General features: G+C 36.3%; 2 protein-coding genes, 1 non-coding gene and 1 pseudogene across 3 annotated transcripts; 1 reads left to right on the plus strand and 3 right to left on the minus strand.

The window, feature by feature from the left end:
- LOC101303500 overlaps window positions 1-9,460 on the minus strand; it is a 14,630-nt pseudogene extending 5,170 nt beyond the window's left edge.
- Window positions 9,461-10,966: 1,506 nt separating this feature from the next.
- Window positions 10,967-14,110, minus strand: LOC101296845. Its single transcript, XR_184283.1, has 7 exons — window positions 14,013-14,110; window positions 13,266-13,725; window positions 12,651-12,773; window positions 12,191-12,315; window positions 11,992-12,035; window positions 11,863-11,902; window positions 10,967-11,318 (listed from the first exon to the last, which is right to left on the minus strand). It is a non-coding gene; the product is annotated as an uncharacterized LOC101296845 (transcript).
- A 3,048-nt stretch (window positions 14,111-17,158) lies between these two features.
- On the minus strand, window positions 17,159-19,249 carry LOC101303792 (putative pre-mRNA-splicing factor ATP-dependent RNA helicase DHX16-like). Its single transcript, XM_004295970.1, has one exon. The coding sequence runs from the start codon at window positions 19,247-19,249 to the stop codon at window positions 17,159-17,161; it is 2,091 nt and encodes a 696-aa protein (XP_004296018.1).
- Window positions 19,250-19,775: 526 nt separating this feature from the next.
- On the plus strand, window positions 19,776-26,987 carry LOC101304082 (insulin-degrading enzyme-like). The gene is made up of 19 exons (XM_004295971.1): window positions 19,776-19,853; window positions 19,960-20,035; window positions 20,125-20,171; window positions 20,764-20,876; window positions 21,638-21,711; window positions 21,791-21,886; window positions 21,998-22,117; window positions 22,600-22,833; window positions 22,962-23,104; window positions 23,343-23,499; window positions 23,623-23,775; window positions 23,968-24,344; window positions 24,889-25,038; window positions 25,151-25,333; window positions 25,577-25,772; window positions 25,895-26,009; window positions 26,135-26,288; window positions 26,508-26,629; window positions 26,714-26,987. The coding sequence occupies exons 1-19, from the start codon at window positions 19,776-19,778 to the stop codon at window positions 26,985-26,987; spliced, it is 2,862 nt and encodes a 953-aa protein (XP_004296019.1).
- Window positions 26,988-27,165: the final 178 nt, after the last annotated feature.

The raw sequence follows: 27,165 nt of genomic DNA on the forward strand, positions 1-27,165 counted from the left end.
TTGTATAGAAAAATTGGTAAAGAAATAACACCAACTTAACTGACACAAGATAAAGAAAAAGACCAAAAAAAAAAAAAAACAACTCAGATGAAAGCATGCCTCATTTTCAACTGGGAACTTTGTACTCCCCATGAAGAGCATATGTTCTGCAACATTCAGTTTGTAAGTTATGTGTTCATACCCTATAAAGAATGGTATGCGCATGTGTACCAAAAACCTAGGAAGTGGGCAGCCCCTGTGCCTCCATTGGGTCAGACCAGCTGCCTATTCCAACGCACATTGCTGCTGCTGCTGCCTGCAAAAAGAATCAAACCTCCTTTTTTAGATGCTTCTAAACTGAGCTGAGTTAAACAACTTGATAGCATACAGTTATATAATCACATTATACAGAGAGTTACCACTATAAAATAGAATGGCTGCAAACAAATTAAAATCTCGTATACAAAGTCAAGCATTTATAATGAGATGGACCACTATGACAATATACTCAGAGTCAAAACTATTCTGTGTGTTTTTGTATGAAAAGCGCGAACAAGATTGATACTCCACTCCCAGTGATCTTGCAGACGCAAACTCATAATGTTTTGCTACCCAATATGGCCATTAAGATATTTTCATCACTGGAATGCTGAGCCTATCACGTTACTCCACCTCGGTTTTCAAAAACCAAAGTTGGATGTAAGATGACCGTTGTATATTCTCAATTCAAAGGGTCCAACACTGGGCTGTTTTCGCAAACTTCCCCAGAAACACTCAGAATGCGAGTTTGGTATTGCTCATTCTCAATCCAAAATAGTACAACAACAATGATACAGTATACTGTTAAAGTGAAACTACTTCTCTACCAATATACACAAACTCAAACTATTTCTCTACCAAATAATGCTGATTTCATCAACTCACTCCAACTTGGTTTCCAATGCAGAAACAGAAATGCTGCATAAACACACCCAAAAAAATTAGAGACTCAAAATTTGTGCTACTTTCTTCTACATCAAATTTCCCATCAAAGAGAAAAAAAAAAAAACAAAATGCAACATGGGTGTTGCAGATTTCCACTCTAAAACGACACACCAACCTTCTTAGTCTGTAAAGCCCCTCCCTTTCCTTGTTTCTGACCTCCCCATCTTCACCTTCACCGGGCTCAAGGCTCTTAATCCCTTGTGGGTATACATCAGGATCATGAATGAGCAATGCAGTGAGGCCATTCTCAAGCTTAATCAACCTGTAGAGCCGTTTGTCATTCGGAGACTTGATCACAATATCGTCGGAAGAGAAATTGGGGCGACCAATCAGACCAAACTATATGTAAACTAGTTAAACACTCTCAATCTAATCTTAATCTCACTGTGTTACTACACCATACCCATTTTCACTGCAATGTTATAGAACTGACCAACAACAAAGTGGAGAGTTTGATGGAAATGCTTTGCTACCTAATCTTTTTTACCTAAAACGAAACGTGGCAAAACGCTGCCGCAGCGCTTTAGATGTTTTTGGCAGCAAATGGAGACCGACTTGACCTTCAGACCACGACGAAAAGGACGGGCTGTAATTTTTTTTAACTTCAATGATGGATTTCACTTCTTGTCATTTTTGATAGAATCTATATTCTAAGAAATTCACTAAATTATGTTTTACCTAACTTACCTTTAATGGTTGATTAAAACAATTAACTTAAAAAGTTATTATAGTAAAAATAAAAAATAAAAATAAAAAAATAAAAACAGTGCAAATAATTATGAAAAGTGGATTAATGCTTATCATTGCAACAAAAAAACTCCCTACTACCCACTAACATACTTCACAAACAAAAAAACTACCTATTAACAACCTTCACATGTGAGTATCGCGGGTAACAACCTTCACACGTGAGTATCCCGGGTATAAAAGCTAGTATAATATAATTTCTAGATTATTACTCGTTAATGATGTAAATTAGTGAGTCTAATTCCGTAATAAACACTCAACCTTGTGTTTTATTTATGTCAGGTCAGCTGGAAAGGGGTGTTTTATTTGTGTAATTGTGTTCTTTGTAGTTGTTTTCTTTCATCGATCGGACATATTGTTGACATTTGTGGTAATAGGGGTTTGACAAAACTTCATGGTTCGTACTCTTTCATTTCATTTCATAGGTATTACGTTCCTTTGTTGCATCAAAATTTATCTATGTAAACATGGGTATGATGAGCCTTCCAACACAGGGTTTCAAAGCCCTTTCAAATAAAAAAGGATACATTTACTGATTTACAGTTGAGGGGATTATGAGAATTCATCTTAATTATTAACTCTTGAATAACCACTCAAGTAACTTAATGATCTAAGTGACTCCTCTGTGTCAAATGTACTTGTATAGAAAAAATAAATAAAAGAAAGATAAACTAATGGGCACCCTAAGTATAGAACCTTTCAAAAGACCGATTACTTAGAATCTAGCCTACAAGGAACCAAGTCATATTACCAGCCCACTTTAGAGCAGATCAACTGCAAAAGCTTAATCGATCAACCCAGGAAAACCAAACTGAACACTATTTATAACTGTAATCTCAATATATTTACATGTATTTTTCCCTTTCATCTGCCAAAACGGTTAACTACCTGCACCTTAACATATCATCATGGTTAAAACTGGGTACTAGGCCATTCTGGCCATTCATATCAGGATCAGACTATGTAGCGGTTCATTCCTCTATCAACAATTAAGAGGAGTAACTTTTTGACATTTTTACTATCATAGAACTAGACGACAGCTTAAAGGCTGAAAGGTCTTCAATGACTTGCTCAGACTCCCGTCGTGCTTCTTCAGCTTCTTACAAGTCTGTGTTGCAACCCCAAACACGAGTTGTCAGTCTCCCACATGGGAGATGATTGATGCAAATAGGTCTTGTAATAGTTGGTAACATCCTCCTTCTGAATGCTTCTGAGTTGTTCTGCAGCCCTTTTCGAATATTCAAACGTGTATCTGTAACAGATAAACAATTACAAACCGTTAGAGTGGGCCTCAAACCAAAGATCGGAATCAGAAAAGCTTAATGTAGGCACAGTCACACCATTTACCAAGAATCTGATTCCACAATCGATATGTTTCACATGTGAGGGATGCATCTTTCTCCAATACCATTGCCATTAGTCCACCTTTATAATTCTCTAAGGAATCATCGTCCAGTCCTTTCTGCAAATGCCAACATGTTTTCGATAACAGAAATTCTAATGCAGAGACAATAATCATGCATGCAACATAATTTCGGAAATACATGAGTACACAACTAAAACAAGTGTAGGTAACTTTAAACTCATGAAAGTAGGCAATACACAGTCAGATTTCCAGCCACAATGTAGGTAGTACTGTAGTAGTTAACTGTAGTTCTCAAGGCGAAATTAATGAAGAAACCTTGGATGCTTACCAACAACTCTCTCAGACGGTCAGACCACTATAAAGTTTTCCGGTCTGCTTTGAAGGTGGATGGGTTTGTACTTGGACGCAGAAATAGAAGCCAAAAACTTTGCATGTATGAGTCCACCCACAGAGAACAACATACCCAAGCTGCCCCTTTGTCCTATTTTGAGAAATAAATAAACCACTGTTAGAATAGATAATTGGATCCAAAATCAAGTAATGATCAGAGTAAGCAAATATCAGTGCTAGAGACACTTCTTAATAACATATTTATAAATCTTTTTGGCATAAAAGGGAGTTTATCTTCTGACTTGAACAAGGAATTCGATATCACATCGATCCTCATGTTTTCTGGCCGAAAGAAACCAAGAACATATTCTATCAATTCCTTATCCCAACTTTCGTTCACATAGTCCCCATAGATGACATGCTGTGTTGCATAACACAGTAAATTTTCTGCAATTCCAAAAATTCTGAGTACAATTAAAATATACTAATGTAGAAATCCTAAGACATTTTATGAGCACTGATATTTGCTAAGAAAGATGTGCACTTTCAACAACAAAAGAAACCTGCAAGTCCTGAAGCATAATCATCCTGATCCTGCTCCTCTGCAAATATAAATTTCATATTTCCAACATCGTGAAGTTCCCGAAATATCCATTCTTGTGGCAACATTGGACGCAATAACTCAATGTATTGATATACAAACCCTATTATTTCAAAAATCTGTAAGATAGGCAGCACATATAGAGAATGAGAATAAGTGATAAAAGTGAAGCACATTTCGCTTCATTAGATATGTTGATCAGTAACTGAAATTATTACTGCATCATATTCAATATTTTGTAGGAAATAAAATCCCAAAGTAAGGTTGGTTCCAAGGTTATAGACAAGCTTCAAAAGTCAAGCTTTCTAACAAAAAGTTGATAAAACATGATTGCTACCTTTTCCAATCCAGAGTCAGTGAGGTATATGACCATGCAAAAGATGTAAGCCACAGAAGAGCAGTCAATCCTGCTCAAACTAGCATCTAGAGATCTTATCCACCCTCTAGCTTTGAGATAGGAATACAAACTTCCCCTGCCCTCTGGAAAACAATAAACATAGTGTTCATAATAAGACCCATTGTAAAATGCAAACAATCTTGAAGGCATGTTAAGTAATGAAACTAGTTTGATAATTTTATAAAACTAGTTTAATAATGAATCATCATACCGTGCCCAAGCACATGACACAAGCAACCTTCCAGTTTCTTCAAATAGTGTTCTTGAAGACATGGAAGTGTCCATGCTAAGTGGAGTATATGAACATCATCAACAGCCTCTAGCCTGTAAAGTCTTCCAGCTTTCCAAATAGGACCTTCTGTCTTGAACTCCAGTTTTACTTGGGGTCCTTTTTTGACATCTCCAAACAATTCCAAAACCCAGTGCTCAAGTACATTGAGAGATTCTGCAGCAATTTGTACCATTAGAATCAATATAAACAAAGCAGTATTTATTAGTTATATTGTCTATACTACAACCTTAATCCTCCGTAGCACCAAAAATTTCATTTTTCCATTTGAACTATTTTAACAAATAATCTATGGCAAAAACACTTATCACCATCACAACACCAACACTGACTTTTGTACTTAAATATCAACCTCCACCGAGGCACAGAATCCAATATTATCATCAAGAAAACAGCAGCCCCTGTAGATAAATATAGCATACCAGAAGCTCGAGTTTAAATGGAATTAATTAAGGCAAATTGAAATTCTTTCGGTTCTTGCATTCAAGCACACCCTATGTGGTATGGAATATAATTATATGTTAATCTCATTTTCATGGTTACCCTAATCTCTTAATTTAATTTGACAAAGTAATGGTAGAAACTAATGAAAGAAAAGAAAGAACAAAAGAAAAAAGATAAGGAAATGAAACTCTCACCTCCACCAATGACAACTAGCTTCATTAATCCACCGTGGTAATAGTCTCTGTACAATTTTAGTATTCGTTCCTGCAAGTTGATTCCGTTGTCCTTTGCATCATCCAAGCTCTTCTTATTTCCTTCACGCCATGCAGAAAATCAATGTAGTTCCATCCCAAAAAAAAAAAAATAATAATAATAACACAAAGGAAAGTGAATAAAGAAAACACAATGGATTCAAATTTTACCGCAAGAGAATCTATTAAATGGGTGACCAGGTGAGGATGTATGGCCTTGAAGCTGTCCAAGGCGGGAAAAATCATCTTGCAGATGCGTGTTAAACTCTGTATATATACAATATTGAGGGAAATAAGAAGTTTGTATATAACAGCACTTTAAGCAATAAATTCAGTAAGAGGAGCATGTACCTGAATCTATGGCCTGTACCTCTCTCTCCATGGCTTCACTTCTCATAAGAGGTGAAACAAAGAACTGAGAAAATCGGAAAGATCAAAGATTCCAAATAAATATAGACCACGTTGTGAAAGAGAATGGAAATTAAGAAAATTAAAATGCTACTGGACAAATATATCTCTATATGATGGATATGCAGAACATAGCATTTTAACCAGTATAATAAATTGAAAACAATGCACAATATCTTATGATAATTCAATGAAAAAATTATAACATGCAACATAAGAAGGGGAAAAGAAAATACTTTGATCTAACAGAAACCTCACTTCCGCACACAAAGAAATGTGTGATGGTTCGTGTTAAACCAATAATAATATCCACAATATATGCAGCATATTGTGGATATACGGAAAAGGGAAAAGATAAAGTAACTTACTGTAACTGAAGTTCCCATTATCACTTCATATATGTTTCGGGCATAACTCTGAAGTCCATATGTTCACTACTTCTCATTTTCAAATACTCGTATCAATGAGTGATCAAAGACAAAGATTCAATCAGGAACCACAACCAATACTAAAACCTTACTTGACAGATCACAATATCTTCAATACCAAGGACTTCAGTTATAGCATTCAGCACGTAAAGAGCTAAGTATATACCTTTCCAGGGCACCCTTGAGAAATTATCGTTTCACATCAAAGAAGTAGCTAGTATTGCTCTGCTGCAGTGTATGCATTTGAGGATCCTCCATGCTTAGACAAGTAACTGGCATACTATGAAAGAGAAGAGTCAAAACAGGTGCTAACAAAGCAGTGAGGATACACCAGTGAGCAGAGAGTGTTCTCCCAACAAAATTGAGTGCGAGTTTATAGATGTGTGTTTTATTAAGTAAAACCATTTAACTAAGCCATTAACACCAATTAAGTAAACAGAAATATTCACATGTAAACTAATATGAATGTATCGTTCTTCAGTTCTTCTAACTCCAGGCAATCACATATCAAACAGAAACTGGGAGTTCCCTTGCTATGCAACGACAGCAAATTTAACTCCTATACGATATACTATGTAATAACAACATATTTGTGCCTCTTCCATGCAGCCTGACACATCTACCAGCTGGGTGGAAGGAAAAGAACAAGCAAGTTCTACAGCCCATATAAACTTTGGAAAATCAAGCTGATGATGTTTTCATGGTAAGATAAATCTTGATACGTCTGCTGGGGAAATGTCATGATGCTTATTACTGTCAGAACGTAATTTCTTGGTATATGATGCTGAGCACAATGAAGAAAGAGAAAAAGATAGGAATCTCCCCACGAATTAAGGTAAACGGAACAACAACAAAAAAATACTCGATGGAAAATCATACCTCATTTTCATCTACTCCCCATGAAAAGCATGTGCTCTGCAAACATTCATTAATATGTAAGTGATGTCTATGCATAACAACATTCAGTCGCCCATTGAAGAAGGCTAAACATGTGTAACACAAACCTAGAAAGTGTGTAAGGCCCTGAGCCTCAAGAGGGTCAGAGAAGCTTACAATTCCAACACACATTGCTGCTGCGGCCTGTAAAGACGAGCAAACATCTTTAGTTATCCAATTATATCAAATGCTAATAACTAAGCTGTGAAAATACACAATCTGGAACAAAATGCTTGAAATAGAATGCCTCAAAACACATCAAAAAGCATATCCAAAGACAAGAAGTATACATGACAGGTTCCACTAGGACCACAGAAGCAAGAAAACTATACTATTGTGTGAAAATTCTGTAACAAGAATCATGAACAAGAACAATGCCGCATCCTGAGTCCTCTAGAAGATCCTATAGTAGGTAACAAATGTGCAGATATAAACTCATGTTACTTCCCTAACCCAATTAACCAATTCTTCATCAATGTAATGCTGATTATCACCCCCAACTGGGTGTCAATACATAAACCTACAATTTGCAAAGTAACCCAACTCGTTACACTCTTTAAAGAGACCGTGGGCTGAATTTCTTACAACATTATACGCAGCACACAACACAAAAAAAGTGCCCGAGAGTCATTAACAAACTACAAAAGTCCTCGACACAATTTCGCTAACCGATACACAACGTTATACCAGACAAGATGCCCACTATATTTTTGACATTATATATGGCTCAGAGATCACAACAACTCAAAAGGGTTTTCATAAAAAATAGCAAATAAAACAACGAAAATGGGTCCAACCTTGGTTGTTTTATAAAACCAAACCCACAAAAAAAAACAACATAAAAACTTGAAAATAAAATTCCGCAAGAATTTTTTAGAGCCTTTCTTTGGGAAAAGAAAGAACAAAAATAAAAAGAAAACAAATTGTGACTTTACAACAGATGCATAGTGTACACAAGTCATGAACTGCATCCCTCATACTTTGAATTGCTCGAGTTACAAAAACAGCCATTAATTGCTCAAGAAGTATTAAACAGTGCAGAGCAACTCTTGTACATCAGAAAATGGAGCTTTAGAAACAACAGAGTAAAGCAAAATATGACTACCAATAACAAAGGGATAGTTAAAGCAAAAAGTTGCACATGGAAATATTACATTTTCCGACAAGCACAGACAAAGGAGAAGGAATGTCTGAAGTAACAGCCAAATTTAGTGATAATAATAATAATAAAAAAAAGTCTATAATTCTGTAAACATGACGAGCAAGGTCATAAAAACATTCAACACAGCATGGAGGAACAGCAAACTGAACCTTTTCTTTCTTTTATTGATTGTTTCTTTTGATTCAAGGAACAACAAGATCTAATACCTCATTTTCCATATGTGGATCCTATCTCAATACATAGACAAGTAATAGGTTAAGAGTTTACTCAATTCCTCGCTGTCAACTATGTAGACTAGAATTGAACATGATGTTGTTAGCTAAGCGGGAGTAGATATATACAGTTAAAGAGGGAAGTCTTGTTACATTACCAGATTCATACAAGACCCAAAATGATACATGATTATGCTTCTAAAAGGCCTTCACACAATTCCTAAAAGGCCTTCCCATGCCTGTTGGGTTCTAGTTTACCAATGAAGCAAGCTTACAGATTGAATTCAAAAGTTAGCTTCCGCCAACTTGTTCAAAATTTGAATCTACACAAATAAATACCATAAATAACCTGAATTCTGTAAGCAGTTATCAACAGAAAACTGCATCATATATAGCAAAGAAACTGAGACAGCAGAAAACTGAGAAGCCACTATAAAGCCTTCCTAGAACAAGTGAAAAGCAAGAAAAATAGGTGGCTAGCTTCAATGGCACGCCAAAAGACTCAAATGGATCATCCACAAATAAGTGCAAGGTATAAGCTTTCTCTTCAGAGAAGCATATACTCAACTGCTCAATGGCAGCCTTGAATTAAGACCACAAACAGAAATCTAAGGTCACAACTCATAACTGTAGTTGCAAATACTGAGGCCAATACCAATCATAAACTAAGCAAGTGGAAGGAGCAAATCCTAACCTTACATCACAGAGAGTCTGAATTCAAATCTATAATTCAGAATTTAGTTAACTGGAATATATAACAGCGAATTTTGCAGCAGTGAAGTAATTGACATACCTGAGCTTGATAAAGTCCACCTGCCTACATTGCAAAGTCCTTGAATCAAGCAGGTGTAAATGACAACATCCGGAGCGATACCTCTACTCGTCGATGATGGTGGCATGTCAGGCTTGCATCCTCTTTCATCCATGTCCCTAAGTAACCGAATCGCAACGCTGTTGTCCCCACATTGGGCTCACAATAACCTCCCTCCAGCATTTGGGTAACAACTTTGGTTGAAGACCCAACTTGAAGAAACGCATTTGGTTCAAATGGCAGTAGCAGTTGAAGAGAATGGTAAGATTATAAACATTGGGAGCGATTCCGGAGAGAAGCATTTGCTTGAGTTTGACAAGATTGAGTGAAAGGGACCAGAGGACGCGAGTGAAGCATTTCGTCCAACACCTTCAAGGCTACTTCTTGTGCTGCGGCTGAGCATCATCTTCTTCAGGATTTAAGAAATGGCCCTTTTTTTAAGTATGGTTATGTGAAAGAAACGTATTTCATTTTCTTACTAGCCCGCTCGCGCGTGCGTTTTTTTTTTTTTTTCACGAAATACGTTTTGTATATATATACGTTCAATCATTTATTTTTATTTTATTGTATGTCATACGAGAGGTAAGAATATTACACGTTCTCTAAATTTTATAACATGTAAATATATTAAATTTTGCATATGCCTACAACTATATTCTTGACTTGAAAAAGAAAAAAAAAACATATTATTTATACTGAAACACCTATTGGTCTACTAAAATATATATAATTTTTATGGCATGAACTCACAGAAGGTTAGACGTGTTTAATAAGACTCATTATTATCGGAAGTGAGCGCTCACACGTGTGAATTACCATCTTCCGCACTTGCTCACACGTGTGAATTATTTGCTCTTGAATAGCCAATTTCTATTTCGATATGTCATCATTTTCTTCAATTTTCATTGGTAGACAATAATTGTGGTCAGCTTAGAATTTAGTTATGTACTTGTGCGTGCAAAATGATTGCATTATCACGTGTAAATTATCGTTTCCAGATTGTGACGATCAGTATGTCTCTTCAAAGGTCAATTATTCTACTTTAGTATGTGACCTTTTTCTTGCGGTCTTTACTGAAATAGATAATAAGTATGCTCACTGAGTATATCCTAATCTTCAAAGAACAAAACAATATAGAGAAGTTTTGATATGCAGAGCATTGATACAAAACATGACATTGGACCATAAAAGTACAAAGTCAAGCTCCCAACACAGAAAATAGAAATAAATTTAATAATTGTATATAGCCTTCATGTGCGAAAGGGCCGCGTTCGTGTGTGCACATAAATATCAAAACGTAATTATTGTTCCCAATTAATCTAAACAGCCTTCATTGTTGTAGACATTATGTTGGTCGCCAGTATAGGAACTTACTCAAATATAGTAATGTTTCGCAACATATTTTCTGGAAACTTTTTGTTTTTTGTTTTTTTTTCATTTACCTAACATAGTACAATATGATTGTATTGTGACTCCACTGACTTTTTCAAGGGAAGAAGATAACCGCAATTTCTTGTATCTTAAATATACACACTAATTTTCAAGGGCAAACCTAAAAATATTAGTATATGCATATGCCAAATAAGGAACAGAAAATAGGAACCTATAAGCTACTTGATTTTCCATTTGCAAGCAGGTGATACGCTCTCATGACCCATGACACCAACTTCGTGAGACAAACACAAAACACCCATATGCCAAATTCATCCCTCTCAACCCTTCACATGTAGTGAAGCACTGACCTCCAATCCTGAATAGCTAGCATACCTTTTCATAAGTCCCCGAACCTGAACCGACCAAAGCTAGAACATGGCTGCATAAAAAGCCATTTTCTTGGAGACCTTAATGGTGTTGAATATTGCAGGGAAGATAGGGGCCAGTTGGCAGCAGCTCCTCTATACTAAACTTCATAGTGAAAGCCACCTGACCTGGTCTATTAAGCAATTGTTGCTTTGCAATTCATGGATAGTAAACTGGAATCATAAGAAGAAAAAGCAATTGAGTTCTTTTTTTTTTTTTTTCTTTAGGAGTTTGGGGAGGCCAGCTCAAGAAACCACGTATGTCAAAATCATCATAACTTCAAAAATTGACAAATGTAGCGATCGAGCAAAAAAGTTCAAATTGCTCATGCGGTTTGAGAAAATCAATCCAATTTAAGTAAAAGCAAACTAAATATGGAATTTTGAAATCAAAAATACTTTTCTTCAATGAATACGAAATTACTAACAAATGAAGCATAAGAAGAAGCGTTCAACCAAATATAACCAATTTACTTATGTGAAAGAAATAGATAAAACCACAACCAATTGTGCTACCTTATAGTCTGAAGCTAATGATTTGGGACTTGAGGGATATGAGTAACTAATAACCAATTTGTTATGCCCTTTAGTTGTCAGACCGACCTTAATACAACTTCACGAAAACAGAAAAAATTTAAAGAACATCGGCTGACGAAACCACAATGCTGCATTATACCGGCAACTTATGCAAGAAACCAAACTACATAAACATACTCACCTGGTTTGAATATCCTTTATGAATTCCAAATCTTCAAGACCTGAACAAAAAAAGGGGGGAAAAAAAAATTTAAACCTTTAATGCAAAAAATCAATCTGAAATATGCAAAACTGCGTACGCATACCTTACCTTTATATTTATGGAGTCCTCCTACTTCTGTTTTAGTCATAACCCTATTCACACAGAAGATGAAAACCATGAAAACAAAATCAATTGCATACTAAACCAAACAGTATAAAGTAAAAGCTGCAACCACAAAGTGGATCACTATTTGATCAGAAATTGAGATCAATCGGCAAAGGAAACCACAAATATCAATTTAACCTACCAGGTATGTTTTCTTGTTCGAATTTCCAATTTTCTTGAGATCAATCGGCCCGCCTCTCTCAAACTCTTCTTGTGGCATCCTGTTTACCATCATCTCTAGTAGGAATACTCTGAAGCTGTACATTCCTGAGAAGCCAAAGTTTAGATCTTCAGGTTAGAAGTCAGGTAAAAGCCAACAGATATTATGTAGTCTCTGGCAGTGACTTACTTCCTACTGCTACTGATTTGATTTCCAACTTTGAACCTTGAAATTTTTGGGTTTAGATTGTAGTTGAACAACATGATATGTTTAGATTTTATCAGTTTAAAACTGTTACAGTTCTTAAGAACTCTATAACAACATATTAGAAAATTAAAAATTAAAAAAAACAAAGAAGAAGAAGTAAAAAAATATGGACAATGACAATAGAAGAAAAACATCCTATATATCAAGGTGGTCCAAGTCTCGGCAATTCCATTACCTCAAAAACCTGGCTGATACTAAAATCCCCAATCTTCACCTTACCATCACCTGATTGATAATAATATGTATCATTTGTGTTTGATTTTGCTCTGGTGGTCCAAGCAAACTCCCTACTGTACTCCTGAAATATTAAAACCCAAAAGAACTAATCAACTAATCGCGATCGTTTCACAATTTGTATATACTCATATCTTCAGGTTAGAAGTCAGGTAAAAGCCAACAGATATTATGTAGTTTCTGGCAGTGACTATCCTACTGCTACTGATTTGATTTCCAACTTTGAACCTTGAAATTTTTGGGTTTAGATTGTAGTTGAACAACATGATATGTTTAGATTTTATCAGTTTAAACCTGATATTATCAATTAAATGCAGAAAAGGGCATTCATCAGTATAAACCTTTTTTATGATGTTTGGATTTTCTTCATTGTCTAAGAAATTGGCTTAAGATAGTTTAATCAAAACAACAATATTCTGTTGAGAGTTTGACTCCCACGACAATCACTCAACGTCTAAACCTGAACTAAAATAATACAATGAAGTAAAAATAAAATGAAATTGACAACCACTTTATGCAAGGAGTTAACAGTTAAGTAGGAGAAACTTTGGATCACCTGATAAGCCTGGTGTTTTTTCTACGAACATGCCCACAATGTTACATGAGCCCCTCATCGTCAAAAGAACAAATATCACCAGTACCACCTGTGTCTTTATCCAAGGGCTTAGCTGTTCCCTTGTCATATCCTACATAACCTGCAGACATCATAATTAATTAAAAAATGTCGATCTATTCATGGCTGACACAAACAAAATTAATGAAAAAAGAAAAGTGTTAAGAGGCCTGAAAAGAAAGGATCGGCTAAAGGTAGCAACCAAGATGCTAGAGAAAATAGCTATTGAATCACTGCAGGATCATAAGTAGTGATTCAATAAGTTGAAGGAAAATTACGGAAGACGTCACGTGCAATCTATACATGAACCCCTCGCCGTCAACAATAATAAGATCACCATCTTTAACCACCCGTCTGAATCCAAGGTCTCAACAATTGCATTGTTACCTCTTACATAATTAACCTGCTGAAAGTACCTAAATCAATTGACAATTGAATCTGAAATTATAAAAAGCACTATAAACGATGCAACAAAGGACATAGACTGAAGCATTCTAACTCTCACACTGAACATGTTTTTGTTCTTTCAGCCCCACGTAATGAACATATATTGATCATCATCAAATCCAGTCAATAACAAATTTACAATTGTCAATACCCAACTCATTAATTGTTCGAATCAGAAGAAACTCACAATTATCGACATAATTCTAAACAACCATACGGAAGAAAATCAAACAAACATCTTACCATGCATATTTGAGTAGTCGGCAGTTAATCTGGTGTTGCATATTTGAGAGAATTGAAAATTGCCCCTCTCCATTTTTGCTAGAGATGAAGGGTTGTGTCGGGACAGAAGAAGGCGATCGAAGAAGAGGGGTCGGGGTAGGAGTCAGATCCATGGTGAGAGAACTCGGCGGTGGGAGTTAATCCAGGGTGACTGGAGGCACCAAGAACGGAAACTGCTTTCCAGTTTTTTGGTTTTAGTGGAAGAACCTCAACTGCCCGTGTGGTTCTCGCATGCACGGGAGTTCTCATCTCAGCAGAGTTTTTCTTTTGAATTTAGTTGTAAATTACCATCCTATCCATTCGACATTAGATAGAGAGGAATAGAGTTTAATAAACTCTGGGTTTTTTTTTCAGAAGTTTAAAAATTTAACCATTATACTTTTCTTCTGGTTTTATTAATAGAGATATACTTTTCTTTCTTTTTTAATAAAAATAATAATAACCAATTAATCCTCCAAAAGAAACCTTCTCTTAAACTCTTTACTCTTTTGCATATCTGCATCCCTTGAATGGCCAAGGGAGGCTAAAAAGCATCAACTACAAAATTGGCCTCCCTTCAGATATGTGTGAATTCGATAAAGTGGAACTGTACAACGGTTTTGAACTTTTGATCCTCTAAGATGTTGCTATTTTCTGATTAATGCAGTCAATCCAAATAGTATAGGCTATTTGTTTCCGTATATAATAGTATGACTAGGTCGATTATTCTATCTAGATCTTGTTCTTTTTTAGAGTGCCTGTGCTGCATTGCTAGAGAAATTTGACTTGTACCTGGCAATGGCGGTTGCATTGTTTCATGACATCAACTTGGCTAGTGGCCTGAAGAAACCGGATGAGTACTGCTTTGCTACTCGCAGTTACATCTCTGGTTATCCGTTCATTATTTCATTGAAGCTGCATATGGCTGCCTGCAGATCCTGCTGCTAAGATAATCGAGCAGACCAAGTCTATGTCATTTAGAGCTATAATGTGCAGGTAGTATCTGAAATTCAAACTGTAAAAGGATTTTCAGGACAACAGAAGCCTTTTTGACCAAACTGCAGTACAAACTTTATAAGTCATATGAGACTAGATGTTTATGTATCTTCAAGAAAAATAAAGAAAACAGCAGAAATATTGTGTAGGACTGCATGAGTAGGTCTTATAGGCGCCATTAATCACTAAACTATAGATAGTTTCCCATTTATTGCCTTTTACAATGCTCCACAACGTTGCCACTTATTCTATGATGCATTATACAACACAAGTTCTCAGTGAAACTGCTACCTATAGACTCTAGAGTTTGCACCAATACAATGCAGGCATGTATAGCTGTATAGGCAGAGCGCAATAAAGAAAAGGAGGAATGGACTGTTGGAAGTAAGCAGCGAAACAAACCCTAGTTATGCTAATGAAGTCATGTACTCCAATTTCAACAAGAACACTATCTTCATAAGCAAAACATATAGGACTTCATGTACTCTTGTCTAAAGATAGTAAACATGACACTTCATTCATATTACAAACTCAACAGAATCACATCCTTGAACTTTCATGAAGGCACTTACATCGTGACACGAACAATCACAAGACTTTTGGCAAAATTCCCCTTGCAACAATATTTCCTCTTCATATTTGAAAGCAGGTAGTACTTGAAACTCAAAGAGTAAGAGGACTTTCAAGACAACCGAAGTCTTTTTGATCAAACATGAAAAGTTCAAGAGCTGGCTATAATGCATTTGGGTAATTATAAACGGGTTGCAACTTTTCACCTATAAAGAATTGAAGAAAATATCATTGGCCAAGTTAAAGAAAAGCACAAACTCTTTGTTGCAAATAATCGATGAATACATACAGAATCATAAAATATATATAAGATTTCTGCTCCCTAGCTTATACAGAATCACCAAATAACTTCATAATGAATCATAAACTAGTTTATACCGAAACACTGCAATCTCTAGCACTCCTGTTTGGGTCAAATTAAAAACGAAGAAAGATACCATTTTTACAATGACCAACACGCCAAACCATTATCATATTTACACACCATTACCATGTCATAAAAAACCCAATTGAGGGATTGAAAATGGCTTCAACCCAGAAGAAAAAAAAAATAAAAATTGAGAAGATCTTTATGGGAAATTTTTCTTTCTTTCATTTCCAATTGTCACCATCTGTTTGAGTAATTTCACTTGTTTCCATTTTCAAAATTTATTGTAGTCTGTATAAGTGGGTATCCATTGTCAGGGGGATCAGCTTTGTCGCCCCTCCCTCCCCTTCCATGCATATTCGCAGTTTCTCATGCAAAGACAATCTCTTTATATTGTATTGCTGCTGGTCAGTTTGTTTGGTAAATGGAATCCTTAACTTGTTTGTACCTCTAGTCGTGTGTTTATCTCTTTTTTTCATACTCTGTCCATAATGCCATGCAGATGCGCGAAAACAGTAGTTAAGGTTTATCTATCTATATCATGAGTGGATCAAATTCACAACAAAACTGATATCCAAGGTAACTTTTGCAACTTGAGGAAAAAACCAGATGTAGTGGCCTTCTTTCTACGCCCAAGATTATGATAGTAAATGGAAATTACTCTTCATGTCAAGGCCCGGATTGTTGGATGCATGACCACACAACAATTCAGAGGCCCATTCTTCTTACAAAGGATGATGGTGTAGAAAAGCCAGATCGTAGCAGGTGTGTCTTAATGTGAAGGTCATCAGATGAATTGTTCACGATACCTTAGGAGAACTGATCTCCAAACCTATTGCAGCTATGTCGATCTAACGATTGTTGGTTTTGAAAAATATGTTCAGCTGCGTTATGATGAGTTATTTCTCTTCTAAATCAACATTTTAAAGAAGTAAATGATCAGTGATCTATAATAAAATAAAATACCTAAACTACCTTTTCTTTTTACTTTGGAATGAAAGTTTTACTTTTGTTAATTTGTCTACAACCTAAACCCAGCCTTTTCAATATTCCAAGATATGTCAAAGTATGCAAGAAAATCCATAACTTCAAGCTTCTTCGATTAAACAAAACTGAAACAAAGCACTTTGTCATTTTAATGTTCAATACATATTAAAGAGTACATTCACATCTACCGAATACAACAACACTTGCACTAATCTGTGATATCTTCTAGCTGGTACTGGTAATAATGTGGAGCTATTTCCAGCAACCACTCCGGATTTATCTCCGTTACATGTCTCATGTATTGATCAGTAGTTTCGAGGTCCATCTCCAACTCATGGTATAAAACCCATCTGGGAAACACTTCTGCCATCCCTGAGCTTTGGTTTATATGGAGAGTACTTGGCGACTGTTTGACTCTTCTGTATGATCCGTGATGCAGCTTTGCACAGTGAGGGAAGAAACCAGATGTAATTGCTTTCTTTATAGACTCTATACAAAGGGGATTTGAGAAGAGCTCAATCCTGACCTGCTTCTTCAAGAGCCGCTCAAGTTGGTCCCTTATATCTCTTGCTCTTTTCATGGTCCTTGCTTGTATGTAGTTTTCATCGCACCATTGGGATGAATAGTTTGAGTCTTTCCATTCGTTATAAACCTTGAGTAATGCAATGTGATCTCCTACATTCCCAAAGTGAAAACGCATTCGTGCATTGTCGGCATCGGCTTGATTTTCATCTGGACGATAAAAGATTGAACTGTGATCACAGGCGGAAAGCATGGCAACAATCGAAATTATCTCAGCTGAGCACTTGTACTGATACGAAGCAACTATCGCCTTAGACAGCATTGCATCCAGAGGGAACTGTGCCATCAGTTCTCCCACCACAGTAAGTTCTCCAACCTCAGTAAGTTGGCCTTTATTCTCTAATGCACCGAGTGCATATAATACTTCCAAGGCTTTACTTAGCGCTTCAGCCTCTGGAGGGTCCAAAAAATCAAAATGTGTCAAGTCATTAACCCCTAGATGCCGAAGAGTAAGAACAACATTGGCGAGGTTGCTACGTTTTACTGGCAATGGAATGTTGTGAGGATCATTGTTGTGATGATCCTGTCGAGGAGGCATTCGGATGCACTTGCCAAAGAGTGGATTTGCCCTTAGCATAGCTGATGCTTTTGAGATGCCAGTTACTTCTAACGACTCCATGTCAGTGATTGGATCATACTTCTTAATCAGGCACTCCCCCGAGTCGATCACATAATCGACGCCAGCTTTAGTCGGCCAAAATGTTTCAGCTATGCTTGTGGCAAGGACAACCTTCCTGAGCCCTTGAGGTGTGGGCGCAGAAAACAATGCTTCAAGCTCGGGAGACATGTTTTCATAAAAAGGGCGGATAGAGAGCTGATGAGGAAATCGCTGCTGCAATTCGTCGACTGTTACTTCTATCTCTTCTCGATCAGGCAGAAACACCAATGTATCTCCACTTGTGTGAATCATAGCTGCATTCAAGCAGAAAACATGTTCGGTGTTGTGAGCATGTTTCACTTTTCGAATGTCCAAAATTGGAGCTAGATCAAAAAATTGACTGAACTTTAAGGCACAATCAATAGTTGCTGTTGAGATAAGCAGTTTAAGGTTGGTTCTAAACCGCAGAATGTCCTTCAATAATCCAACCAGTATATCAGTTGAGAGTGTTCTCTCATGGGCATCGTCCACCATCAACACACCATAGCTTATCAAATCTGGTTCTCCACAGAGTTGATGCAACAACGTCTCATCACTCATGTATCTCAAAACAGTGTTTTCAGATGTGCAATCTTCGAAAGGTATGGAATAGCCCACAACATGATGCCCTAGCTTGACACCCATTTCTTGAGAGACTCTAGCAGCAGCACTCCGGGTAGCAAATTCATATGGTTGAGTGCATCCAATCCTTCCTTTTTCACCATATCCAGCCTCGTATATATATTGAGGTATCTGTGTAGTTTTTCCACACCCAGCTTCGCCAACGATAATAGCAACCTGATTACTACCCACACATTCCAACAATGAATCACGACACTCGTAGATACGTAATGATTTTCTCTCTTCTTGGAGCTTCTCCTTGATGATATGCACTTGCCCATCATCATCATCATCTTCACTATTTGGCATCTTTTTAACCTGTCTCTCTTGATTTTCGTCTTGCTCCAGTGAAACAATAATCTCATCATCATTCTCTTCGCTACTCCTGTACCGTTTCTTATCGGAATCCGATTTGCCGGACTCACAGGGCACTTGCACAGGACACGACGACGACGCCATCGATTTTCAGTCTTTCTTCCGATGAATACCTAGGATTTACCCACTTTCTCCCAAAACTCCCCTCCCTATTTATAGAACGGAACTTGAAACCCTATTCCACATCGGCATAAGATTCCGATTCCTATTCCTATTAGGATATGGTAGTATCAAAGTCCATGACGTCTATCCATCTGACGGATTTGTGACGTCTATCCATTTGACGGATTTGTGACCCATGTAAGTACTACGTGGCCCATGTAAGTACTACGTATGGTCCAAACAAGTGTTGCCCTTATGCTCATATAACGAGTTGGGTTACTATGCAAATTGTATGTTTATGTATTGACACCCAGCTGGGGGTGATATATCAGCATTACATTGATGGAGAATTGGTTAATTGGGTTAGGGAAGTAACATGAGTTTGTATCTGCACATTTGTTACCTATTATAGGATCTTCTAGAGGACTGAGGATGAGGCATTGTTCTTGTTCATGATTCTTGTTACAGAATTTTCACACAATAGTATAGTTTTCTTGCTTCTGTGGTCATGCATACTTCTAGTCTTTGGATATGCTTTTTGATGTGTTTTGAGGCATTCCATTTCAAGCACTTTGTTCCAGATTGTGTAAAATGTACTTGGATATCTGAGGGGACCCTTTAATTGTTTACACGGCTCAGTTATTAGCATTCGATATAATTGGATAATTAAAGATGTTTGTTCCTCTTTGCAGGCAGCAGCAGCAATGTGTGTCGGTATTGGAAGCTTCTCTGACCCTCTCGAGGCTCAGGGCCTTGCACACTTTCTAGGTTTGTGTTACACATGTTTAGCCTTCTTCAAAGGATGACTGAGTGTTATTATGTATAGACATCACTTACATATTAATGAATGTTTGCAGAGCACATGCTTTTCATGGGGAGTACTAAGTTCCCAGATGAAAATGAGGTATGATTTTCCAGCGAGTATTATTGTTGTTGTTCCATTTACCTTAATTCGTAGGGAGATGACTATGTTTTTCTCTGTCTTCATTGTGCTCAGCATCATAAACCAAGAGACGTATTATGACATTTTCCCAGTAGACGTATCAAGATTTATCTTAGCATGAAAACATCATCAGCTTGATTTTCCTAAGTTTATACGGGCTGTAGAACTTGCTTGTTCTTTTCCTTCCACCCAGCTCGTAGATGTGTCAGGCTGCATGGAAGAGTCACAATTATGTTGTTATTACATAGTATATTGTTTAGGAGTTAAATGGGCTGTCGACGCATAGCAAGGGAACTCCCAGTTTCTGTTTAATATGTGATTCCCTGGAGTTAGAAGAACTCAAAAATGATAAAATCATATTAGTTTATATCTTTCCTTGTTCTTGTGAGAATGTTTCTGTTGACTTCATTGGTGTTAATGGTTTGGTTAAATGGTTTTACTTGATATAACACACTTCTATAAGCTTGCACTCAAGTTTGTTGGGAGAACACTCTGCTCACTGTTGTATCCTCACTGCTATGTTAGCACCTGTTTTGACTCTTCTCTTTCATAGTATGCTAGTTACTTGTCTAAGCATGGAGGATCCTCAAATGCATACACTGCAGCAGAGCATACTAGCTACTTCTTTGATGTGAAACGAGAATTTCTCAAGGGTGCCCTGGAAAGGTATATACTTAGTGTTAGAGTGAATATCTCTTATCCTCCAATCAGGCATGATTCTCTCATAAATTGATTTCATTCAGAATTATAGCTATAGTAATTGTGTATATTTGTATTGAATGTCTTCAATGCATAGCTGCAGAATCATAGCTGTAGTATTAGCATTATCATAGCTGTTGTAGTACCTATATAATGTAAAGCTTGTAATGATAAACAAATCAATCAAAATCATTTCTACACTTATGTGCTGAATATTATAACTGAAGTCCTTGGTATTGATGATATCGCGGTCTGTCAAGTAAGGTTTTAGTACTGGTTGTGGTTCCTGATTGAATCTTTGTCTTTGATCACTCATTGATACGAGTATTTGAAAATGAGAAGTAGTGAACATATGGACTTCCAGAGTTATGTCCGAAACATATATGAAGTGATAATGGGAACTTCAGTTACAGTACTTTACTTTATCTTATTCCCTTTTCCATATATCCACAATATGCTGCATATATTGTGGAAATTATTATTGGTTTAACACAAACCATCACACATTTTTTTGTGACTGAAGTGAAGTTTCCGTTAGATCAAAGTATTTTCTTTTCCCCTTCTTATGTTGCATGTTATAATTATTCAATTTATTATACTGGTTCAAATGCTATGTTCTGCATATCCATCATATAGAGATATATTTGTCCAGTAGCATTTTAATTTTCTTAGTTTCCATTCTCTTTCACAACGTGGTCTATATTTATTTGGAATCTTTGATCTTTCAGATTTTCTCAGTTCTTTGTTTCACCTCTTATGAAAAGTGAAGCCATGGAGAGAGAGGTACAGGCCATAGATTCAGGTACATGCTAGTCTTACTGAATTTATTGCTTAAAGTGCTGTTATACACAAATTCTTATTTCCCTGAATATTGTATACAGAGTTTAACACGCATCTGCAAGATGATTTTTCCCGCCTTGGACAGCTTCAAGGCCATACATCCTCACCTGGTCACCCATTTAATAGATTCCCTTGCGGTAAAATTTGAATCCATTGTGTTTTCTTTTTTTCACTTTCCTTTGTGTTATTATTATTATTATTACTTTTTTTTGGGATGGAACTACATTGATTTTCTGCATGGCATGAAGGAAATAAGAAGAGCTTGGATGATGCAAAGGACAACGGGATAAACTTGCAGGAACGAATACTAAAATTGTATAGAGACTATTACCACGGTGGATTAATGAAGCTAGTTGTCATTGGTGGAGGTGAGAGTTTCATTTCCTTATCTTTTTTCTTTTGATTCTTTCTTTTCTTTCTTTAGTTTCTACCATTACTTTGTCAAGGTAAATTAAGAGATTAGGGTGACCGTGAAATGAGATTAACATATAATTATATCTAATACCACATAGGGTGTGCTTGAATGCAAGAACCGAAAGAATTTCAATTTGCCTTAATTAATTCCATTTAAACTCGAGCTTCTAGTATGATATATTTATCTACAGGGGCCGCTGTTTTCTTGATGATAATATTGGGTTCTGTGAATCGGTGGAGGTTGATATTTAAGTACAAAAGTCAGTGTTGGTGTTGTGATGGTGATAAGTGTTTTTGCCATAGATTATTTGTTAAAATAGTTCAAATGGAAAAACGAAATTTTTGGTGCTACGGAGGATTAAGGTTGTAGTATAGACAATATAACCAATAACTACTGCTTTGTTTATATTGATTCTAACGGTACAAATTACTGCAGAATCTCTCAATGTACTTGAGCACTGGGTTTTGGAATTGTTTGGAGATGTCAAAAAAGGACCCCAAGTAAAACTGGAGTTCAAGACAGAAGGTCCTATTTGGAAAGCTGGAAAACTTTACAGGCTAGAGGCTGTTGACGATGTTCATATACTCCACTTAGCATGGATACTTCCATGTCTTCAAGAACACTATTTGAAGAAACCGGAAGGTTACTTGTGTCATCTGCTTGGGCACGGTATGATGATTCATAATTAAACTAGTTTTATAAAATTCTCAAACTAGTTTCATTACTTAACTTGCCTTCAAGATTGTTTGCATTTTACAATGAGTCTTATTATGAACACTATGTTTATTGTTTTCCAGAGGGCAGGGGAAGTTTGTATTCCTATCTCAAAGCTAGAGGGTGGGTAACATCTCTAGATGCTGGTGTGAGCAAGAGTGACTGCTCTTCTGTGGCTTACATCTTTTGCATGGTCATATACCTCACCGACTCTGGATTGGAGAAGGTAGCAATCATGTGTTACCAATTTTTTGTTAGAAAGCTCGACTTTTGGTTATCCTATCTCTATTTTATCAAAGCTTGTCTGTAATTGGAACGAACCTTACTTTGGGATTTTATTCCTACAAAATATTGAATATAATGAAGTAATTATTTCAGTTACTGATCAACATATCTAATGAGGCGAAATGTGCTTCACTTTTATCACTTATTCTCATTCTCTATATGTGCTGCCTATCTTACAGATTTTTGAAATAATTGGGTTTGTATATCAATACATTGAGTTATTGCGTCAAATGTCGCCACAAGAATGGATATTTCGGGAACTTCACGATATTGGGAACATGGAATTTATATTTGCAGAGGAGCAGGATCATGATGATTATGCTTCAGGACTTGCAGGTTTCTTTTGTTATTGAAAGTGCACATCTTTCTTACCTGTTAGCATATATCAGTGCTCATAAAATGTCTTAGGATTTCTACATTAGTATATTTTAACTGTTCTCAGAATTTTTTGAATTGCAGAAAATTTACTGTGTTATGCAACAGAGCATGTCATTTATGGGGACTATGTGAACGAAAGTTGGGATAAGGAATTGATAGAATATGTTCTTGGTTTCTTCTGGCCAGAAAACATGAGAATCGATGTGATATCGAAGTCCTTGTTTAAGTCAGAAGGTAAACTCCCTTTTATGCCAAAAAGATTTATATTATTATATAATATGTTATTAAGAAGTGTCTCTAGCAGGTTTGTGGTTGATATTCTTACTAGTGCTGCTTAATACATGTTACATTTATTATGTGAATTTTCCCACAGTAAAATAAATATGATTGAGCACTAACATATCCTGTATCCATTAACTGTTTCAGATTTCCAGTGTGAGCCTTGGTTTGGATCACATTATACTGAGGAAGATATATCTCCATATTTGAGAGATTTATGGAAGAATCCTCAAGAAACTAATGTTTCATTGCATCTGCCAGAAAAGAACGATTTCATTCCTCGTGATTTCTCCATCCGTTCTGATGGTTTGTGCATTGATACTGCAATGACATATCCGAGATGCATACTTGATCAACCATTGATGAAGTTTTGGTACAAGCTCGACAGTACATTTAAACTTCCTCACGTAAATACATACTTCCGCATCAATCTGAAGGGGGCATATGATAATGTAAAGAGTTGTGTTTTGACTAGCTTGTATCTCGACCTTCTCACAGATGAGCTGAATGAGATCCTCTATGAGGTTAGTGTCTCTTCTCTTATAAGTTATAACTAGTCATTTTGCAGTTCAGAATAGATTGAAATAGTATCTAATTGGTTTCTATGGTCATGGAACTTGCATTTTGTAGTAGAGACTAGAAAGCTGTTGTGTGCAAGTGTCTAAACAAAATATTTTTTTAGGATATTATGTGATGAATAGAAGACTGTTTAAAACTTGAATTCAAATTTATAATTTTGTTAATTTTTTAAACTAAAAGAATTCCACAGCTGAAAAATTTATAATTTTGTTAATTTTTTAAACTAAAATAAACTAAAAGAATTCCACAGATGTAATTCAGCTGTGGAATAGAGTTTGTAGTTGTTGTGTCCCACACTACCAGACCTTTCTTAGCTAGTTTCGTGCACTGAAGAGCCATTTTACCAAGGCCTCTTTTCTAAGGGTATACTAGATTTAGTTTATTGATTTATTATCTTAGGAGAGACTTGGAGAACTGCTTTTCATAGCAAATGTTCTTTTGAATCTATACATGCATGACAGGTGCCCTTCTTTCCTTTTTTTTGTGCAGGCCAGTGTTGCCAGCCTGCAAACTTCTTTTTCTCTGTCTCAGGACAAACTGCAGTTATTGGTGTATGGTTTCCATGATAAGCTTCCAGCTCTGTTGTCAAAAATTCTGGAAACAGTAAAAAGTTTTTTGCCAACTGATGATCGTTTTGAGGTATGCTACGTTGCCATTCATTTTCATCACTCTAGTTCATTTCTGGTTTCATTTCGATCATGTATACCTTTACGGGCTCTGGATTGTCAATGACGAAGTTACATTCCAATAGGTTTTTAAAGAAGACATGGGGCGAGCATATGCGAACACCAATATGGATGCTTGGAGTTACTCAACATACTTAAGAGATCAAGTTCTGTTGCAGAGTTTCTATACCGTAGATGAGCAGTTGCATGTTTTGAATGGATTGTCTGTTTCTGATCTGATTTCCTTCATCCCTGAGATTTTTTCCCAGGTACTACAGAAATATATGTCATATATAGTAGATATTTTAATAGAATGCTGTGGTTGGTTCACTCAATTGACTACCTGATAACACCCTCCATCCATGTCCTTTCCCATGGACGAATAACCTACCAAACGTGAATTGATAACTTGGATTGGTTTTCTTTTCTTTTGAAATAATTTCTATGTTGCATTCAGATATTTTACAGTTAAGGTATGTTTTTACATTGTACTCTATCTTCAATCTGTACAGCTATACATTGAGGGCCTTTTGCATGGCAATTTGTCTGAAGAAGAAGCAATTACTCTTGCAAAATCATTTCAACAAAATTTTGCTGTACCACCACTTCCTACCGAATTGGTGTACAGAAACCATTGTATCTGTCTTCCTCCAAATGCTAACCTCATTATAGATACTACTGTGAAGAACAAGTCAGAAACAAACTCTGACTGAGGTAACTAAAGTGGATTAGATCCTTTGGTTTTTAACATGTTATTTAGTATTATTATTTTTTAATAGAATTTTCTTTGTCTCTTCTACGTTAATTTTCTCTCTTTGGTTTTGGTTTCATATTGCAGCTGTATTTTCAAATTGAGCAGGCAATGAGGAGTGAGTCCATCAGACTAAAATTATTGGTTGATCTTTTTCATGAAATTGTACAGGAACCTTTTTTTGATCAACTAAGGTGATTTATTTTTGGCTCAAACTATTACCTTACACTTGACTTGTGAATCAGTCTAACTCTGATCATTACTTGATTTTGGATCCAATTATCTATACTAACAGTGGTTTATTTATTTCTCTAAATAGGACAAAGGAGCAGCTTGGGTATGTTGTTCTCTGTGGTTGGACTCATACATGCAAAGTTTTTGGCTTCTATTTCAGTGTTCAGTCATCCAAGTACAACCCCGTCCACCTTCAAAGCAGACTGGAAAACTTTATAGTTGGTCTGGAAGAGTTGTTGGTAAGCATCGAAAGTTTTTTCATTAGTTTCACCTTTAGAACTACAGTACTACCTACATTGTTGTTGGAAATCTGACCGTGTATTGTCTAGTTTCATGATTTAAAGTTACCAATACTTGTCTTAGTTGTGTATACTCCTGTTTTCCGAAACCATTTTGCATGGATGATTATTGTCTCTCCATTAGAATTTCTGTCATTGAAAACATGTTGGCATTCGCAGAAAGGACTGGACGATGATTCCTTTGAGAATTATAAAGGTGGACTAATGGCAAAGTTATTCGAGAAAGATGCATCGCTCACATGTGAAACCTATCGATTGTGGACTCAGATTCTTGGTAAATGGTACGTATGCCTGCATTAAGCTTTTTCTGATTCTGATCTTAGTTTGAGGCTGAATCTAACGCTTTGTATTTGTTTCTGTTACAGGTACACGTTTGAATATTCAAAAATGGCTGCAGAACAACTCATAAGCATTCAGAAGGAGGATGTTACCAACTTTTACAAGACCTATTTGCATCAATCATCTCCCAAGTGTCGAAGACTGACAACTCGTGTTTGGGGTTGCAACACAGACTTGAAAGAAGCTGAAGAGGCGCGACCGGAGTCTGAGCAAGTCATTGAAGACCTTTCAGCCTTTAAGATGTCGTCCAAGTTCTATGATGGTAAAAGATGTCAAAAGGTTACTCCTCTTAATTGTTAATGAGAACTGAACCACTAGATAGTCTGATCTTGATATGAATGGCCTAGTTCCCAGCTTAAACCATGATGAGGTATTAAGGTTCAGTTAAGTAGTTAACCGTTTTGGCAGATGAAAGGGATATGGAAAAAGGAAAAAATACATGCAAATATACTGAGATTACAGAGTTATGAAGTGTTCA

This window comes from Fragaria vesca, linkage group LG3 (assembly GCF_000184155.1).
Source record: "Fragaria vesca subsp. vesca linkage group LG3, FraVesHawaii_1.0, whole genome shotgun sequence".
Lineage (NCBI taxonomy): Eukaryota > Viridiplantae > Streptophyta > Magnoliopsida > Rosales > Rosaceae > Fragaria > Fragaria vesca.

Excerpts from the sequence above, each read along its gene's own strand:
- LOC101304082 (XM_004295971.1), top strand. The coding sequence starts at position 19,776 with ATGCATACTTCTAGTCTTTGGATATGCTTTTTGATGTGTTTTGAGGCA. Across the intron at positions 22,118-22,599 it reads GCTAGTTGTCATTGGTGGAG|AATCTCTCAATGTACTTGAG; the intron begins GTGAGAGTTTCA and ends AAATTACTGCAG. Across the intron at positions 26,289-26,507 it reads TTGGTCTGGAAGAGTTGTTG|AAAGGACTGGACGATGATTC; the intron begins GTAAGCATCGAA and ends TGGCATTCGCAG.
- LOC101303792 (XM_004295970.1), bottom strand. The coding sequence starts at position 19,249 with ATGGCGTCGTCGTCGTGTCCTGTGCAAGTGCCCTGTGAGTCCGGCAAA.